The sequence below is a fragment of the Bufo bufo genome, chromosome 1 (genome assembly GCF_905171765.1).
Source record: "Bufo bufo chromosome 1, aBufBuf1.1, whole genome shotgun sequence".
NCBI classification, from domain to species: Eukaryota; Metazoa; Chordata; class Amphibia; order Anura; family Bufonidae; genus Bufo; species Bufo bufo.
The window spans coordinates 811,832,962-811,853,717 of record NC_053389.1 but is presented as its reverse complement, the minus strand read 5'-3'; the positions used below and the strand labels follow the sequence as shown (position 1 = coordinate 811,853,717).

Genomic DNA, 20,756 nt, shown 5'->3' with positions numbered 1-20,756 from the left:
ACATGCAGTCATGGGCTTTTTCTCTGCTGACCGGATCGCAGTCTCTCCGGTCGGTGGATGAATTTCTCAAAGCTCTGGGTCTCATCTATGATGACCCGGATCGGACCTCCCTGGCCGAGCCCAAGCTACTTGGCCTTCCTCAGGGAGAGCGTTCTGCTGAGATCTATTGCTCTGAGTTTAGGAGGTGGACTACGGATACTGAGTGGAAAGATCCGGCTCTCCGTAGTCAGTTCTGTCAGGGATTATCAGAGAGGCTGAAAGACGCTATGGCCTTTCATGAGAATCCTGAGTCTCTGGGAGCCGCTATGTCTTTTGCAGTACGCATTGATAGACGCCTGAGAGAGATCTAGGGGCCCCCACTCTCAGGACGTAATATCACATAAGGTATCGTCTTCCTCTGACACTGTGGGTGAAGATACTCCTGGTTTTATGTCTGGGGACAAACCCATGCAGTTAGGGGGAGCTACTCCCGGTTCCACTTTTAAGAATTCTGGTCGTAGGAAGGGAGTGTGTTTTTTCTGCGGACAGAAAGTACATTTTATCGGAGTATGTCCATGCATTCAACCTCAAAAAGAAAAAAAAAAGGGGACGTTTAATTCCCATCTGACTCTTGGAGGGGTGGGAGGAGAGTCAGAAAATGTGCATTTGTCTTTGTCTGGTAGTACCCGATTTCTCCTGACTGCTGAGGTGGCGCTAGAGTCCAAGACTGTGGGGATTGAGGTGTTTATCAACAGTGGGGCAGGGGTGAACCTGATTGATACTCAGTTTGTCCGTATCCGTGTCTCTAAGTGCATTAGAGAAAAACATTTCCATTTTTGCTATTGATTCTGCACCTCTAACTCAGAAGTGTTTATCTCAGATGGTGCATGACATCCGATTAAGAATGGGTGACTTATATCAGGAATTCATCACGTGTTTTGTGTTGGAGGGTCTCCCTGCTCTGTGGGTTCTGGGTTTACTGTGGTTAAGCAAGCACAATCCAACCATCGATTGGAAAGTTAGACAGATGCTGGATTGGGGTGATTATTGCATTGCCAATTGTCTGAATACATCTTTTTCTGTTTTAACTACTAAGACATTGCCTTCATTTATATCCGATTTTGTATATGCATTTTCTGAAAGTGGATGCCAGGATTTACCCCCGCATCGGGAATATGATTGTCCTATCAACCTTATTCCCGGAGTTAAGTTGCCCAAATCTAGGTTGTATAATCTTTCTGGACCTGAAAGAACAGCCATGAGAGAGTATATTACCGAGTTATGGGTAAAGGACACATAAGACCTTCCAAGTCTCCAGTGGCAGCAGGGTTTTTCTTTGTTAAAAAAAAAAGGACAACTTAGGCCATGTCTGGATTTCCGTGAGCTCAATCGGACTACTGTCCATGATCCTTACCCCCTTCCTTTGATTCCTGATTTGTTTAACCAGATTGTTGATGCCAAGGTGTTCTCCAAGTTGGACTTAAGGGGGTCATATAATCTGGTCAGGATCAAGGAAGGGAGGGGCACTTTGAGAACCTGGTCATGCCTTTTGGGTTGACCAATGCTCCTGCGGTTTTCCAGCATTTTGTGAATGACATTTTTCATCCCCTAGTGGGGAGGTTTGTTGTCGTGTATTTGAATGACATACTAATTTATTCTCCAGACGTGGAGACTCATCAGGATCACGTTAGACAGGTGTTACAGATAGAAGAGAGAATAAATTGTACGCAAAATTAGAGAAGTGTGTTGTTGCTGTACACGAGGTGCAATTCTTGGGTTACCTGCTGTCATCTTCAAGTTTTCGAATGGATCCTGAGGCAACCCTGGCACACACCTGAAACACGTTTTCAACAGCGCTGCTCCAGATGTGCAAAACGCTTATGGAGTAAATCGCGAATATCAGCAGACTTCCTCCATTATAAATTTATGCTCAAAACATATAATTCGGCTCTCAACATTGCCAAACAAAATTACTTCACCTCTCTCATCTCATCACTCTCAAATAACCCAAAACTACTCTTTGACATTTTTCATTCCCTTCTAAGCCCTAAAGTTCCAGAACCTGTCACTGACCTCTATGCTGATGGCATGGCCACTTACTTCAGAGGCAAGATTGGCAGTATCCGGCAGGAAATAATCTCCCAGTCCCCAAATAATTTCAATCCTCCTCCCTCCAAATGCTCTCTCTCCTCTTTTGACCCTATAACAGAGGAAGAAGTCTCCAGGCTTCTCTCTTCTTCTCGACCCACGACTTGTAGCAGTGATCCTATTCCATCACACCTCCTCCAGTCCCTCTCCCCGGCTGTTATCGCTCACCTAACCACAATTTTTAACCTCTCTCTCTCTTCTGGTATCTTTCCCTCCTCTTTCAAACACTCTATTATAACCCCACTACTAAAGAAACCATCTCTTGACCCGACCTGTGCTGCTAACTACAGACCTGTTTCTAACCTCCCCTTCATCTCTAAACTCCTTGAACGTCTTGTCTACTCTTGCTTAATAAGCTATCTCTCTGCAAACGCTCTTCTTGACCCCTTACAATCTGCCTTTCGCCCTCTTCACTCTACAGAAACTGCCCTTACTAAAGTGTCTAATGATCCCCTAACAGCAAAAAGAAATGGTGACTATTCTCTACTGATTCTGCTGGATCTCTCTGCAGCATTTGATACCGTAGACCATAAACTCCTCCTCACCATGCTCCACTCAGTTGGCCTTAAGGACACTGCTCTCTCTTGGTTCTCTTCCTATATCTCTGGTCGCTCCTTTAGTGTATCATTTAATGGCTCTTCTTCTTCTCCTCTTCCTCTTGATGTCGGCGTTCCTCAGGGCTCAGTACTAGGTCCTCTATTCTTCTCCCTCTATACAGCCCCCATCGGACAGACTATCAGTAGATTTGGCTTTTAATACCATCTCTACACTGACGACACCCAACTATACAATTCATCCCCCGAAATCACCCCTTCCTTTCTCCAAAACACCAGTAATTGTCTGACAGCTGTCTCTAACATCATGACCTCTCTGTATCTAAAACTGAACCTCTCAAAATCTGAACTTCTTATCTTTCCCCCATCTACTAACTCACCTAAACTTGATATTTCAATTTCGGTCTGCAGCACTATCATAACTCCTGTGCAACGTGTCCGTTGTCTTGGGGCCACATTTGACTTTCATCTTTCCTTTGTTCCCCATATTTAATCACTTACACGCTCTTGTCATTTACACCTCAAGAATATCGCCAGAATCCGCCCTTTTCTTACGGTGGAAACGGCAAAAACTCTTGTTGCCTTGATTCATTCTTGTCTTGACTTCTGCAAGGCATTGCTAATCGGTCTCCCTCTCACTAAACTCTCCCCCCTTCAGTCTGTCCTAAATGCTGCAGCCAGGCTCATCTATCCATCCAGCCGCTACACTGATGCTACTAGCCTGTGCCAGTCACTTCACTGGTTGCCCATCCACCACAGAATACAGTTCAAACTTCTCACCCTCACCCACAAAGCTCTCCACAGTTCTGCACCTCCATACATCTCCTCCCGCATCTCCATCTTCCACCCTACTCGTGCTCTCCACAGTGCTACACCTCCATACATCTCCTCCCTCATCTCCATCTACCACCCTACTCATGCTCTCCACAGTGCTGCACCTCCATACATCTCCTCCCTCATCTCCATCTACCACCCTACTTGTGCTCTCCGTTCTGTTAGCGACCTAAGATTAATAACCTCCATAATTAGAGCCTCTCACTCCCGTCTTCAAGATTTTTCTCGAGCTGCACCTACTCTCTGGAATACTCTGCCCCAGAATACTAGGTCAATCCACAACTTCTCCACCTTCAAACGTGCCTTAAAAATACAACTTTTCAGGCAGGCTTATCAAGCTACCTTTGGGGTCTGTTCATACTGGTAGTCAGTCAGGATTTTGGTTAGGGTTTTCACTAGGAGGTGTCTATTTTCCTTCCCTAGTTCTCAGGCCTGATTCCCTGTTCCCCCCTTCCCTCCCACATCGAAACGCGATATCCTGACTGTGACTGCAGCCACAGGGCACCGTCAGATCGCAACGTAACCCGACGTATAGAAACGTTACAGTTGAGCCTACCGCCAGGATGTATATGGCAGTGCGGTTGTAAGCAAGAGGTTAACATAATTTGCAGTCATTCTGATTTAATTATTCTGCAGCGGGCGCTACAAATATAGGCAACACAATTCAGGAAGCCCATACGGCTGGTCAATGAGGTGCAAACATTAACAAAGAGGTTTCATTTTTGACACCCTCTTTGGTTACGTCTATCCAAGCATTGTCCAGCATTATAACATTTCTTCCCTAAACAGCGCCACACCTGCCCACAGGTTGTGTTTGGTATTGCAGCCCAGCCCCATTCACTTCAAGCGGAGCTGTAATACCAGACATGGACACATGTGGCAGTGTTTTTGGATGACAACAGCCTATTTTTTCTAATCCTACACAACCAATCTAATGGTCAGTAGACCCTCCCGAGTCCATCGTGTTTGTAGTTACTTCCAAGATGTTATCAAGTCCATGAGTCTGGTCGATTTGAAAAAGGTGGGTTGATCCACTGGGTCAAAGATCAGAGCACCCCTAAATACTATCGGGGTCAATCTGTGCCCATTTAAAAAAAAAAAAAAAAAAAAAAAAAAAAAAAAAAAAAGGTAAACACCTTTGGAGTCAGGGACCATCTGTCTTATTGGAAATGGTGTAACTGAAGGGTTCTTCGCTAGGGCCACCATCTATTAGCCAGAGGAAGACGCCGCCTGGAAGGGAGGCCCTGCCTTTACAGCACCCCATCCGTCCCTTTGTTGTTAAAGGGCACCATGGTAGGTCTGCAAGTGGATCAAAAGATGAAAATGTGGAGGAGCACAGTGTGTCATTAGGCTTCCTACAACCTAGTTACTCATCGAAACACAGAAAATTATTCCGACACCCTACGGTCAACTGAGAAATCCAGCTCTGCTTCATCTCAGCAAGTCTGCCTCAAATTTTCTCCCAAAACATCTGTATTTCTTAGGCTACTTTCACGCTTGTGGTAGCCTTTTCCGGCAGGGGAACAGCCTGCCAGGTCCATGCTACCCCAAGTGCACCGTGCTGGCGGAAGTCCGCTCCGGCCCCATTCACTATAATGACGACGGGCCGGAGCATGGCAAACATGCCGAGAGACGCCGGACAAAACCCACAGCGTGTTGTAGCCTTATTCCGTCCGCAATGCTGTGGCCGGACCTCTGGCCCGTCCCCATTGTAGTAGATGGGTCCGGAGCGGACTTGCGGTAGCACAGATCGGGCAGGCTGTTCCCCCGCCGGAACAGACTACCACAAGTGTGAAAGTAGCCTTAGAGTTCTCTTCGGCTAAAGAATTTTTTGAGGTTTTAGAAGATATTTGTTTATTATGTAGGTTTGAAAATCTTCACCAGATTGGTTTTTGGAGTGAATGTCACCAGAAGCAGTTGGCTTCACCTCGCCCTGTGGGGCCTCACTACTCTTCCCCCGCTTCCACCAGGCTGGCCATGCACATTAGAAAACAATACAGCACCGTCCTTCATTTTCTGAGGGAATGGTCTTACCCTTTAATTGCCCCTCCCCCCCAACCAAAAAAAAAGTACAGGTGCTTATAGATCGGATAGGAAGGGGCCGTTACATTTTATTTTGCCTTTAGAGAGAACTGGAGGGACAAGAAAATATAAACATTTTGTCTCTGGACATCCCCTTGAAGAAGTAGGCGGGGCTATAGGTTCTATCACAAGTAGTCACCGACTAATCAGACATTTTTTTTTTAAAGATGTATTGTGCATAGTTCGTATCCGAGAAAGGACGTCATGGCTCAGTCTTGCAAGAAAACCACATTTTATTCAGAACTACCCCAAAATGGTGACGGGGGTTGTCACACACAGGAGAAGCCATTTTACTGGAGACTATAAGCCCCACCTTCCGACGCGACATACGGATATCTCTCTATGGATGGGGCGCGTATATTTACACCTCGGAATAAATACAAGCTCAGCGACCGATCCCGCTTAGGAGATCGCGGTCTACAGCCGTTTTGTTCATGTTATCCTAGAAGCAGCCATTTTTTTTTTAAGCGCCTGCAAGCCCGAGGCTCCTAGCACCTCATACCTCAGGTTTGCAGGCCCCGCCCACAAAAACAGCTGCTGTAAGTCTCAAAGATGGGGCGTGACACTTTCCTCATAGGTGGCGCTATTTCACCACTCACCATGCGATCACTATGGGGCGTGGCGGCACCAGTCACCGCCACAAACAAAGCAGAAAACCCTCCAACTATTAGTGTCTACAAAAAAAAAACGGAGATGGGGGGTTCGCCGCCCCCCCAAGAACTATGGCTCCTCCCCTGACCCCCAAATAAAGCGCTCTACCCAATCCCTGATGAGTTGATCGATTGCACTTAGTGTTTTCATGATAAGTAATACCCATAATCTGTAAAAGGAGTCTGCTGGGAGTTATAGTCCTCATCCAGCCTCTTAAAGCAACGGAAAACCCAAAAATGAACCAAAAACTAAACTACGGAGTCGGGACGTTCCAGATCCTGGCTACCCCAAATATTCTCTAATATAAATAAGCATCCATGAGGGGGGGGGGGGGGGGGGTAAGCAATAATACAAAAAAATAAATTTGCAAGTTTTTTTTTTTTCTTCCAAAAAAGCCATTTCCTTTACAAACCAATAAATTAAAGTGAGGCGCTTAAAGGGCAATTCCACCCAGAAACAGGACTCATATTGCACAATCCCCTGAAGGGGAGGGGCTTAAAATCCTGAGAGGAAGCCCCGCCCAGGCCAGGAGAGGTTTGTATTTGGTACTGACGGCAAAGCATCGCGGTCCATAAAAAGGATGAAGAAGGGGATTATTTTTCTACTTTGGTGTGGAGACCCCCATCTACGTATGTATAAGACTTGGGTGGAAGTGCCCTTTAAATGCATATGCACTGGTTGACCCCCCACCATACCCTGCACCTAATGATGATTTGGGGGCGGTAAGTGTTGCTCCCGGCTGGACAGTGGGTGCGGGGGACCAGGGGGGTGGGATTGGGCGACAGCTTTGGCTGCAGGTTGGAGAAAGCAGGTCCCGATGCACTCCCATCATCCGCTCAGGAAGAATTTCTTGTAGTATTTGTTCATTTGCTCCAGGAAGATAAAAGTCAAGACGGTGTGGGGCCCCAGCCGGGCGTAGTACGGGGTGAAGCCCTTCCAGAGGCTGAAGAATCCCTCGTATCTGACAACTTTAATGAGAACGTCCTGCAGCGAGAGATAAAAAAAGAAGACGACGACGGGGTTAATGTGATCCAAACTATGACAGGTTCTTATTACTGCCACAAGGGGGCGATCTGTGTGTGGTTCCTACTCAGATCACTGGACTAGCTAAATACTGCACCTAGTGGTGACAACAGAGCTCTGTAACCTGCAGAATAGTGAGTGCAGCTCTGGAGTATAATACAGGATGTAACTCAGGATCAGTACAGGATAAGTAATGTATGTACACAGTGACTGCACCAGCAGAATAGTGAGTGCAGCTCTGGAGTATAATACAGGATGTAACTCAGGATCAGTACAGGATAAGTAATGTATGTACACAGTGACTGCACCAGCAGAATAGTGAGTGCAGCTCTGGAGTATAATACAGGATGTAACTCAGGATCAGTACAGGATAAGTAATGTATGTACACAGTGATTGCACCAGCAGAATAGTGAGTGCAGCTCTGGAGTATAATACAGGATGTAACTCGGGATCAGTACAGGATAAGTAATGTATGTACACAGTGACTGCACCAGCAGAATAGTGAGTGCAGCTCTGGAGTATAATACAGGATGTAACTCAGGATCAGTACAGGATAAGTAATGTATGTACACAGTGACTGCACCAGCAGAATAGTGAGTGCAGCTCTGGAGTATAATACAGGATGTAACTCAGGATCAGTACAGGATAAGTAATGTATGTACACAGTGACTGCACCAGCAGAATAGTGAGTGCAGCTCTGGAGTATAATACAGGATATAACTCAGGATCAGTACAGGATAAGTAATGTATGTACACAGTGACTGCACCAGCAGAATAGTGAGTGCAGCTCTGGAGTATAATACAGGATATAACTCAGGATCAGTACAGGATAAGTAATGTATGTACACAGTGATTGCACCAGCAGAATAGTGAGTGCAGCTCTGGAGTATAATACAGGATGTAACTCAGGATCAGTACAGGATAAGTAATGTATGTACACAGTGACTGCACCAGCAGAATAGTGAGTGCAGCTCTGGAGTATAATACAGGATGTAACTCAGGGTCAGTACAGGATAAGTAATGTATGTACACAGTGACTGCACCAGCAGAATAGTGAGTGCAGCTCTGGAGTATAATACAGGATGTAACTCAGGATCAGTACAGGATAAGTAATGTAATGTATGTACACAGTGACTGCACCAGCAGAATAGTGAGTGCAGCTCTGGAGTATAATACAGGATGTAACTCAGGATCAGTACAGGATAAGTAATGTATGCACACAGTGACTCCACCAGCAGAATAGTGAGTGCAGCTCTGGAGTATAATACAGGATGTAACTCAGGGTCAGTACAGGATAAGTAATGTATGTACACAGTGACTCCACCAGCAGAATAGTGAGTGCAGCTCTGGAGTATAATACAGGATGTAACTCAGGGTCAGTACAGGATAAATAATGTATGTACACAGTGACTGCACCAGCAGAATAGTGAGTGCAGCTCTGGAGTATAATACAGGATGTAACTCAGTGTAGATTATTTCTGTAGATATAATGAAGCATGGTGGACATAATGTATCCTGGGAGTACATTTTCCACAGTTGATGGTCGTGTTCACACCTGCACTCGGCCACTTACCAGTCCATTCTTATACTCCGCTTTCCCATCAATCGTTCGCATGTTCTGTATCCTGCGGAGGGAAGGAAGGTGGTTCCAGGTGAGTAGTTATCAGGCTGCGGTTAATAGCCCCGTCCCGAATCTCAGGAGACCCCGGCACTATGTAATGGGTTCACTCAGATAGGGCCACAATTACTGCATCTGCAGGACACCCATAGGCTTTAACACTAGGGGGCGCTGTAACAGGGAGATCTACAACTCTACTAAACTCTTTTGATTAAGCCCTACTCCTCATGTCTACACTAGCTCGTCCACTGCACTGTCACTTTAAAAGTCAGTCCATTCAATGAATCAGGGAGCGCAGGATGAACAGAGCCAGTTACCTCCTGGTAAGAGGGAGCGACCCAGTGCAAGAACTTAAGGAAAAACTTGTGCGCTCACTTACCTGGTTTTGGCGATGTCCACAGGCATTGAGGCGGCTGTGGTGACCAGTCCGCTGATCATACTGGCACAGAAGTGGCACAGAATGCCATCCCGGAAATACCCTGCAGGAGGTCAAGGACCGAGAGTCAGAGGCTTCCTCTACCTACCTCCATCCCCCCAGGGGTGGCTGTGGCCAAACCCCATCATCTCAATCATCTCACCAGAATCCAGAAGAAACTGCTTGGACTGGGAATAAGATGCCAGCTGGGCGGCGTTGACGACTACGGCCCGCGCCATTGTTGGTACGCATCCCTGAGAGAGGAGAGAGAGGGGGGTTATGGGTAATGCTAGAACCAGGGCACCATGACGGCTCATACCGTGAATGTACAACTACACCCACCCTCCACAGCGTGGTGATGCCCTCCTCCCGGGACATCCTGACCAGGGCATTGAAGACGTTGCTGTACCCTCTCCTCTGGTCTGGAGGTAACCTGCAAGAGACACACAGAGGACACGGCCCAAAGTAGGACAAGCTCTGCCATCGTTTTTATATAACTTGTGTTTCAATTCCCCACCAATGTCAAAATATCTGCTGTCTGTCAGTGAATGGGACCCAGTACTTCTCAGAGCTGAGGGTTTGTTACATTCCTCTGCCCTGTACGGCACCAGCCTGGAGTCCAAGCGGTTCATCTTAGATGCAACTGTAACAAACCCTCAGCCGTGAGAAGTGTTAGGGCTCTCTGGATGCAAACACGAATGCTCCCAGCAAGCAGAGATCTTAGAAATGGTGACAAATTGGACACAAGATGAATAGAGATACAAGACGATGAGCGGCTGTGAGCAGTGACGACCACTAGGGGCGCTTACCTCCCATCTGCTGTCATCCTGATCAGCGCGACCTCAGCAGGGGTCCCCACAAAGGCCCCCGTGGCCCCGGCAGACATCCCGATAGCCGCCTTCATGAGGAAGTTGGGCGGAGTGCCGTCCGCCTTTGTCAGTTTTTCAAAGAGAATGGTATAAATACCGAGACGTGTGGTCGTGTAGGTCGCCTGACGCAGCAAACCGGCGGACAACCTGAGAAAGAGAGGGATGATGAAGGGGACCTCCGACTGCAGGGTGATACAGACTGAGTCGGCCCCTCCCCCTGCAGGGTGATACAGACTATGAGACGGCCCTTCCCCCTGCAGGGTGATTCAGACTATGAGTCGTCTCCTCCCCCTGCAGGGTGATACAGACTATGAGTCGGCCCCTCCCCTGTAGGGTGATACAGACTGAGTCGGCCCCTCCCCTGCAGGGTGACACAGACTATGAGTCGGCCCCTCCCCCTGCAGGGTGAGACAGACTATGAGTTGGCCCCTCCCCCTGCAGGGTGATACAGACTATGAGTCGGCCCTTCCCCCTGCAGGGTGATACAGACTGAGTCGGACCCTCCCCCTGCAGGGTGATCCAGACTATGAGTCTGCCCTTCCCCCTGCAGGGTGATACAGACTATGAGACGGCCCTTCCCCCTGCAGGGTGATTCAGACTATGAGTCGTCTCCTCCCCCTGCAGGGTGATACAGACTATGAGTCGTCTCCTCCCCCTGCAGGGTGATCCAGACTATGAGTCGGCCCCTCCCCCTGCAGGGTGATACAGACTATGAGTCGGCCCTTCCCCCTGCAGGGTGATACAGACTATGAGTCGGCCCCTCCCCCTGCAGGGTGATACAGAATATGAGTCGGCCCCTCCCCCTGCAGGGTGATTCAGACTATGAGTCGGCCCTTCCCCCTGCAGGGTGATACAGACTATGAGTCGGCCCCTCCCCTGTAGGGTGATTCAGACTATGAGTCGGCCCCTCCCCTGCAGGGTGACACAGACTATGAGTCGGCCCCTCCCCCTGCAGGGTGACTCAGACCATGAGTCGGCCCCTCACCCGGTGTAGATGCCCCCCAGCCCCTCGTTCCTCAGGATGCTGCCCACGGCGTGGAAGCTGGTCTTGTACTCCCGGGTCTTGGCGCCCTCTCCGCTCAGCTGCATGCGGTTCTTCACCAGGTCCAGCGGCTGGACGAACACGGTGGCGCCCATCCTGCAGGCAGAAGAAGCCGCTCGTTAGCGCCGGTCATTATACGGCATGATGCCCCGCCCCCAATGGACATTATCTAAAGAAAAAAAATGGCTGCTGCTGTGGCCCCGGGGCCGTGTCATTCGGTGCAGCGTCCTGGCAGCTCCCCCTCCCCCAATCCTGGGGTCTGCAGACGGCAACATGGCCCGTACAGTTCCCCTGTCTGTGATGAAGGTTTGTTACAATGTATCAGTGGACTGAGTAAACTGACACAGTGTCACAAGCCCTCAGCTGTGGAGCAGGACTAGGTCAGGAGCATTTCTCTCTAATGGTGGGGGAGGGGATGTGACAGGAATGTGCCCTTATCTTATCCAGGAGACTTTCACCTCAGTACAGTGAGCGCACACACACCTCTCCACTACACCGCAGTACAGTGAGCGCACACACACATCTCCACTACACCGCAGTACAGTGAGCGCACACACACCTCTCCACTACACCGCAGTACAGTGAGCGCACACACACACATCTCCACTACACCGCAGTACAGTGAGCGCACACACATCTCCACTACACCGCAGTACAGTGAGCGCACACACATCTCCACTACACCGCAGTACAGTGAGCGCACACACACCTCTCCACTACACCGCAGTACAGTGAGCGCACACACACATCCCCACTACACCGCAGTACAGTGAGCGCACACACACACCTCTCCACTACACCGCAGTACAGTGAGCGCACACACACATCTCCACTACACCGCAGTACAGTGAGCGCACACACCTCTCCACTACACCGCAGTACAGTGAGCGCACACACACCTCTCCACTACACCGCAGTACAGTGAGCGCACACACACATCCCCACTACACCGCAGTACAGTGAGCGCACACACACATCCCCACTACACCGCAGTACAGTGAGCGCACACACACCTCCACTACACCGCAGTACAGTGAGCGCACACACACATCTCCACTACACCGCAGTACAGTGAGCGCACACACACATCTCCACTACACCGCAGTACAGTGAGCGCACACACACATCTCCACTACACCGCAGTACAGTGAGCGCACACACACCTCTCCACTACACCGCAGTACAGTGAGCGCACACACACATCTCCACTACACCGCAGTACAGTGAGCGCACACACACATCTCCACTACACCGCAGTACAGTGAGCGCACACACACCTCTCCACTACACCGCAGTACAGTGAGCGCACACACACCTCTCCACTACACCGCAGTACAGTGAGCGCACACACACATCTCCACTACACCGCAGTACAGTGAGCGCACACACATCCTCACTACACCGCAGTACAGTGAGCGCACACACACACCTCTCCACTACACCGCAGTACAGTGAGCGCACACACACACCTCTCCACTACACCGCAGTACAGTGAGCGCACACACACCTCCACTACACCGCAGTACAGTGAGCGCACACACACACCTCTCCACTACACCGCAGTACAGTGAGCGCACACACATCTCCACTACACCGCAGTACAGTGAGCGCACACACACCTCTCCACTACACCGCAGTACAGTGAGCGCACACACACATCTCCACTACACCGCAGTACAGTGACTGATAGAATTACAGTTACAGGGGCCCCCACTACTAATGAATTACAGGGGCCCCCACTACTAATGAATTACAGGGGCCCCCACTACTAATGAATTACAGGGGCCCCCACTACTAATGAATTACAGGGGCCCCCACTACTAATGAATTACAGGGGCCCCCACTACTAATGAATTACAGGGGCCCCCACTACTGATGAATTACAGGGGCCCCCACTACTAATGAATTACAGGGGCCCCCACTACTGATGAATTACAAGGGGGCCCATTACTGATTAATTACAGGGGGGCCCCCACTAGTAATGAATTACAGGGGGCCCCATTACTGATTAATTACAGGGACCCCATTACTGATTAATCCCAGGGGCCCCGTTACCATGCTGCAAGCTAATACCGGGTGCCCCCTCCACCTTTCGCTCATTACCCGGCCAGCCCCCCGAACAGGAACTTGATGGCTTTGGGGGAGGTCCTCTCCTTGCCGCTCGCCGCTGCCATCTTGTCACCGACTGACCTGAGAGACCCCCAAGGTGACACAGGAGGTGTGTGCGCACAGCGAGGGGGTGTGGCCAGCCACGTCACTGACGGCGGGACGCCGCGGCCATATTGGAAGAGGGTAGAAGCGCGCGGGCGGCCATGTTTGATGTGGGTGAAGCCTGCTGGGCTTTTCTACAGCGGCGGCCATGTTTGATCCTGTAGACAGAGATGCTTATCTTATTTTCCTGTATGTTAATAACATTTTCATTGTTTTTATAATTATTCCTCTTGTTTATTGATTTTGCAGCTATTTTACCAGTTTTAGTTGTGTTAAGTGATCACGAGATGGTGGCGGCGGCAGAAGCGCAGTAATGTGAACAGCGGACTGACCATGGCGTGTGGGGCAACCACAAGTCCCATGTAAACGTGCCAGCGCGGGAGCTATGTCTCTATGGCAACAGGCGCCAATCTGAGACGAGGCGGTTTTCACATGGTATGAGCGTGGAAGGTTACCACACTGTATATTGTTTCCATTTGGTCCCTCCATCGCTGGGACCAGCAGCCATCTTTACTGGATTCATTGACACGTGAGGATCAGAGAAGCCGCGAGGTGGACTACAACCCCTATCATATCCAGGCTTACAACCTTTGTAGCTATTACAGAGGGCAATAAACTCATTAGCGGCGGGCGCTCCGACCCCGGGCCACGCCAACGTGTGACCATCAATGATTAACGACCATTAGGAGATAATGAATTAAATGACAGGGCAGGAACGGAACAGCGCGATAGCGGTCACATCCACCAGTGTGCGGTGTAATAGGAGGTGGTCTCCTCCACCCTCAGAGAAGTCACATGTACAGGAGGTGGTCTCCTCCACCCTCAGAGCAGTCACATGTACAGGAGGTGGTCTCCTCCACCCTCAGAGCAGTCACATGTACGGGAGGTGGTCTCCTCCACCCTCAGAGCAGTCACATGTACAGGACGTGGTCTCCTCCACCCTCAGAGCAGTCACGTGTACAGGACATGGTCTCCTCCACCCTCAGAGCAGTCACATGTACAGGACGTGGTCTCCTCCACCCTCAGAGCAGTCACGTGTACAGGACGTGGTCTCCTCCACCCTCAGAGCAGTCACATGTACGGGAGGTGGTCTCCTCCACCCTCAGAGCAGTCACATGTACAGGACGTGGTCTCCTCCACCCTCAGAGCAGTCACGTGTACAGGACGTGGTCTCCTCCACCCTCAGAGCAGTCACGTGTACAGGACGTGGTCTCCTCCACCCTCAGAGCAGTCACATGTACAGGACGTGGTCTCCTCCACCCTCAGAGCAGTCACATGTACAGGACGTGGTCTCCTCCACCCTCAGAGCAGTCACATGTACAGGACGTGGTCTCCTCCACCCTCAGAGCAGTCACATGTACAGGACGTGGTCTCCTCCACCCTCAGAGCAGTCACATGTACAGGACGTGGTCTCCTCCACTCTCAGAGCAGTCACATGTACAGGACGTGGTCTCCTCCACCCTCAGAGCAGTCACATGTACAGGACGTGGTCTCCTCCACCCTCAGAGCAGTCACATGTACAGGACGTGGTCTCCTCCACCCTCAGAGCAGTCACATGTACAGGACGTGGTCTCCTCCACCCTCAGAGCAGTCACATGTACAGGACGTGGTCTCCTCCACCCTCAGAGCAGTCACATGTACAGGACGTGGTCTCCTCCACCCTCAGAGCAGTCACATGTACAGGACGTGGTCTCCTCCACCCTCAGAGCAGTCACATGTACAGGACGTGGTCTCCTCCACCCTCAGAGCAGTCACATGTACAGGACGTGGTCTCCTCCACCCTCAGAGCAGTCACATGTACAGGACGTGGTCTCCTCCACCCTCAGAGCAGTCACATGTACAGGACGTGGTCTCCTCCACCCTCAGAGCAGTCACATGTACAGGACGTGGTCTCCTCCACCCTCAGAGCAGTCACATGTACAGGAGGTGGTCTCCTCCACCCTCAGAGCAGTCACATGTACAGGACGTGGTCTCCTCCACCCTCAGAGCAGTCACATGTATAGGATGTGGTCTCCTCCACCCTCAGAGCAGTCACATGTACGGGACATGGTCTCCTCCACTCTCAGAGCAGTCACATGTACAGGACGTGGTCTCCTCCACCCTCAGAGCAGTCACATGTACAGGACGTGGTCTCCTCCACCCTCAGAGCAGTCACATGTACAGGAGGTGGTCTCCTCCACCCTCAGAGCAGTCACGTGTACAGGACGTGGTCTCCTCCACCCTCAGAGCAGTCACACTATACAGGACGAGGTCTCCTCCACCCTCAGAGCAGTCACATGTATAGGACGAGGTCTCCTCCACCCTCAGAGCAGTCACATGTACAGGACGTGGTCTCCTCCACCCTCAGAGCAGTCACATGTACAGGACGTGGTCTCCTCCACCCTCAGAGCAGTCACATGTACAGGACGTGGTCTCCTCCACCCTCAGAGCAGTCACATGTACAGGAGGTGGTCTCCTCCACCCTCAGAGCAGTCACATGTACAGGAGGTGGTCTCCTCCACCCTCAGAGCAGTCACGTGTACAGGACGTGGTCTCCTCCACCCTCAGAGCAGTCACGTGTACAGGAGGTGGTCTCCTCCACCCTCAGAGCAGTCACTCTGTACAGGACGTGGTCTCCTCCACCCTCAGAGCAGTCACATGTACAGGACGTGGTCTCCTCCATCCTCAGAGCAGTCACATGTACAGGACGTGGTCTCCTCCACCCTCAGAGCAGTCACATGTACAGGACGTGGTCTCCTCCACCCTCAGAGCAGTCACATGTACAGGAGGTGGTCTCCTCCACCCTCAGAGCAGTCACGTGTACAGGACGTGGTCTCCTCCACCCTCAGAGCAGTCACGTGTACAGGAGGTGGTCTCCTCCACCCTCAGAGCAGTCACTCTGTACAGGACGTGGTCTCCTCCACCCTCAGAGCAGTCACATGTACAGGACGTGGTCTCCTCCATCCTCAGAGCAGTCACATGTACAGGACGTGGTCTCCTCCACCCTCAGAGCAGTCACATGTACAGGACGTGGTCTCCTCCACCCTCAGAGCAGTCACTCTGTACAGGACGTGGTCTCCTCCACCCTCAGAGCAGTCACATGTACAGGACGTGGTCTCCTCCACCCTCAGAGCAGTCACATGTACAGGAGGTGGTCTCCTCCACCCTCAGAGCAGTCCCGTGTACAGGACGTGGTCTCCTTCACCCTCAGAGCAGTCACATGTACAGGAGGTGGTCTCCTCCACCCTCAGAGCAGTCACATGTACAGGACGTGGTCTCCTCCACCCTCAGAGCAGTCACACGTACAGGACGTGGTCTCCTCCACCCTCAGAGCATTCACATGTACAGGACGTAGTCTCCTCCACCCTCAGAGCAGTCACATGTACAGGACGTGGTCTCCTCCACCCTCACAGCAGTCACTCTGTACAGGACCTGGTCTCCTCCACCCTCACAGCAGTCAATCTGTACAGGACGAGGTCTCCTCCACCCTCAGAGCATTCACATGTACAGGACGTGGTCTCCTCCACCCTCACAGCAGTCACTCTGTACAGACGTGGTCTCCTCCACGCTCAGAGCAGTCACTCTGTACAGGACGTGGTCTCCTCCACCCTCAGAGCAGTAGAGGACGTGGTCTCCTCCACCCTCACAGCAGTCAATCTGTACAGGACGTGGTCTCCTCCACCCTCAGAGCAGTCACATGTATAGGATGTGGTCTCCTCCACCCTCAGAGCAGTCACATGTACAGGACGTGGTCTCCTCTACCCTCAGAGCAGTCACATGTACAGGACGTGGTCTCCACCACTATCAGAGCAGTCACACTATACAGGACGTGGTCTCCTCCACCCTCAGAGAATTTGCATGTAGAGGACGTGGTCTCCTCCACCCTCAGAGCAGTCACACTATACAGGAAGAGGTCTCCTCCCCCCTCACAGCTGTCAGTCTGTACAGGACGTGGTCTCCTTCACCCTCAGAGCAGTACCATGTAGAGAACGTGGTCTCCTCCACCGTCAGAGCAGTCTCATTATACAGGACATAGTCTCCTCCACCCTCAGAGCAGTCACATGTACAGGATGGGGTCTCCTCCACCCTCAGAGAAGTCACATGTTCAGGACGTGGCCTCCTCCACCCTTAGAGCAGTCACATGTACAGGAGGTGGTCTCCTCCACCCTCAGAGAAGTCACATGTACAGGAGGTGGTCTCCTCCACCCTCAGAGCAGTCACATGTACAGGACGTGGTCTTCTCCACCCTCAGAGAAGTCACATGTTCAGGACGTGGTCTCCTCCAACATCAGAGAAGTCACATGTTCAGGACGTGGTCTCCTCCACCCTCAGAACAGTGACATTTTCATGACATGGTCTCCTCCACCCTCAGAGCAGTGACATGTACAGGACGTGGTCTCCTCCACCCTCAGAGCAGTCAAAACTTCATTGTAAGTTTTGGGACGCCTTCCCATCGACTCGTGCACCGCACATATCCTAGTAGTGCCGACCATTTTCTACAAAAGATGTACAGGACATGGTCTCCTCCACTCTCAGAGCAGTCACACTATACAGGACGTGGTCTCCTCCACCCTCAGAGCAGTCACACTATACAGGACGTGGTCTCCTCCACTCTCAGAGCAGTCACATGTACAGGACGTGGTCTCCTCCACCCTCAGAGCAGTCACATGTATAGGATGTGGTCTCCTCCACCCTCAGAGCAGTCACATGTACAGGACCTGGTCTCCTCCACCCTCAGAGCAGTCACACTATACAGGACGTGGTCTCCTCCACCCTCAGAGCAGTCACATGTACAGGACGTGGTCTCCTCCACCCTCAGAGCAGTCACATGTACAGGACTTGGTCTCCTCCACTCTCAGAGCAGTCACATGTACAGGACGTGGTCTCCTCCACTCTCAGAGCAGTCACATGTACAGGACGTGGTCTCCTCCACTCTCAGAGCAGTCACATGTACAGGACGTGGTCTCCTCCACCCTCAGAGCAGTCACATGTATAGGATGTGGTCTCATCCACTATCAGAGCAGTCACATGTACAGGACGTGGTCTCCTCCACCCTCAGAGCAGTCACATGTACAGGACATGGTCTCCTCCACCCTCAGAGCAGTCACATGTACAGGACGTGGTCTCCTCCACTCTCAGAGCAGTCACATGTACAGGACGTGGTCTCCTCCACTCTCAGAGCAGTCACATGTACAGGACGTGGTCTCCTCCACCCTCAGAGCAGTCACATGTACAGGACGTGGTCTCCTCCACCCTCAGAGCAGTCACATGTATAGGATGTGGTCTCCTCCACCCTCAGAGCAGTCACATGTACAGGACGTGGTCTCCTCCACCCTCAGAGCAGTCACATGTACAGGACGTGGTCTCCTCCACTCTCAGAGCAGTCACATGTACAGGACGTGGTCTCCTCCACCCTCAGAGCAGTCACATGTACAGGACGTGGTCTCCTCCACCCTCACAGCAGTCAATCTGTACAGGACGTGGTCTCCTCCACCCTCAGAGCAGTCACATGTACAGGACGTGGTCTCCTCCACCCTCACAGCAGTCAATCTGTACAGGACGTGGTCTCCTCCACCATCAGAGCAGTCACACTATACAGGATTTGGTCTCCTCCACCCTCAGAGCAGTCACATGTACAGGACGTGGTGTCCTCCACCCTCAGAGCAGTCACATGTACAGGACGTGGTCTCCTTCACCCTCACAGCAGTCAATATGTACAGGACGTGGTCTCCTCCACCCTCAGAGCAGTCACTCTGTACAGGACGTGGTCTCCTCCACCCTCACAGCAGTCAATATGTACAGGTCGTGGACTCCTCCACGCTCAGAGCAGTCACTCTGTACAGGACGTGGTCTCCTCCACCCTCAGAGCAGTCACTCTGTACAGGACGTGGTCTCCTCCACCCTCAGAGCAGTCACATGTACAGGACGTGGTCTCCTCCACCCTCACAGCAGTCAATCTGTACAGGACGTGGTCTCCTCCACCCTCAGAGCATTCACATGTACAGGACGTGATCTCCTCCACCCTCAGAGCAGTCACATGTACAGGACGTGGTCTCCTCCACCCTCACAGCAGTCACTCTGTACAGGACCTGGTCTCCTCCACGCTCAGAGCAGTCACATGTACAGGACGTGGTCTCCTCCACCCTCACAGCAGTCAATCTGTACAGGACGAGGTCTCCTCCACCCTCAGAGCATTCACATGTACAGGACGTGGTCTCCTCCACCCTCACAGCAGTCACTCTGTACAGACGTGGTCTCCTCCACGCTCAGAGCAGTCACTCTGTACAGGACGTGGTCTCCTCCACCCTCAGAGCAGTAGAGGACGTGGTCTCCTCCACCCTCACAGCAGTCAATCTGTACAGGACGTGGTCTCCTCCACCCTCAGAGCAGTCACACTATACAGGATTTGGTCTCCTCCACCCTTAGAGCAGTCACACTATACAGGACGTGGTCTCCTCCACCCTCAGAGAATTTGCATGCAGAGGACGTGGTCTCCTCCACCCTCAGAGCAGTCACACTATACAGGAAGAGGTCTCCTCCCCCCTCACAGCTGTCAGTCTGTACAGGACGTGGTCTCCTTCACCCTCAGAGCAGTACCATGTAGAGAACGTGGTCTCCTCCAACGTCAGAGCAGTCTCATTATACAGGACATAGTCTCCTCCACCCTCAGAGCAGTCACATGTACAGGATGGGGTCTCCTCCACCCTCAGAGAAGTCACATGTTCAGGACGTGGCCTCCTCCACCCTTAGAGCAGTCACATGTACAGGAGGTGGTCTCCTCCACCCTCAGAGCAGTCACATGTATAGGACGTGGTCTCCTCCACCCTCAGAGCAGTCACATGTACAGGACGTGGTCTCCTCCACCCTCAGAGCAGTCACATGTACAGGACGTGGTCTCCTCCACTCTCAGAGCAGTCACATGTACAGGACGTGGTCTCCTCCACCCTCAGAGCAGTCACATGTACAGGACGTGGTCTCCTCCACCCTCACAGCAGTCACATGTACAGGAGGTGGTCTCCTCCACCCTCAGAGCAGTCACATGTACAGGAGGTGGTCTCCTCCACCCTCAGAGCAGTCACATGTACAGGACGTGGTCTCCTCCACCCTCAGGGCAGTCACATGTACAGGAGGTGGTCTCCTCCACCCTCAGAACAGTCACATGTACAGGAGGTGGTCTCCTCCACCCTCAGGGCAGTCACATGTACAGGAGGTGGTCTCCTCCACCCTCAGAACAGTCACATGTACAGGAGGTGGTCTCCTCCACCCTCAGAACAGTCACATGTACAGGAGGTGGTCTCCTCCATCTTCAGAGCAGTCACATGTAGCTGGTGTAGGGTAAGAGACCAGCCG

General features: G+C 51.6%; 1 protein-coding gene across 2 annotated transcripts; it reads right to left on the bottom strand.

The window, feature by feature from the left end:
• Positions 1-5,914: 5,914 nt before the first annotated feature.
• On the bottom strand, positions 5,915-13,457 carry SLC25A11 (solute carrier family 25 member 11). Of its 2 annotated transcripts, XR_005775701.1 has the most exons (9): positions 13,320-13,457; positions 11,160-11,312; positions 10,115-10,321; positions 9,648-9,738; positions 9,469-9,559; positions 9,270-9,369; positions 8,846-8,897; positions 6,535-7,232; positions 5,915-6,501 (listed from the first exon to the last, which is right to left on the bottom strand). XR_005775701.1 is itself a non-coding variant. In XM_040415229.1 (8 exons), exons 1-8 carry the CDS (start codon positions 13,388-13,390, stop codon positions 7,077-7,079), a joined length of 921 nt encoding a protein of 306 aa, XP_040271163.1. In that variant the 5' UTR covers positions 13,391-13,457; the 3' UTR covers positions 5,915-7,076. The 2 variants fall into 2 exon arrangements, 1 of the variants encoding a protein (XP_040271163.1); XM_040415229.1 differs by having other exon boundaries at positions 5,915-7,232.
• Between the last annotated feature and the right edge of the window lie 7,299 nt (positions 13,458-20,756).

Bases quoted from the DNA above. Each gene is read 5' to 3' on its own strand.
- SLC25A11 (XM_040415229.1), bottom strand. From the start codon at position 13,390: ATGGCAGCGGCGAGCGGCAAGGAGAGGACCTCCCCCAAAGCCATCAAG. The intron at 9,560-9,647 runs GTGGGTGTAGTT...CTCCTCTCTCAG, and splicing joins GCATCACCACGCTGTGGAGG to GGATGCGTACCAACAATGGC. The intron at 7,233-8,845 runs GTAAGTGGCCGA...CTCTCGCTGCAG, and splicing joins CGGAGTATAAGAATGGACTG to GACGTTCTCATTAAAGTTGT.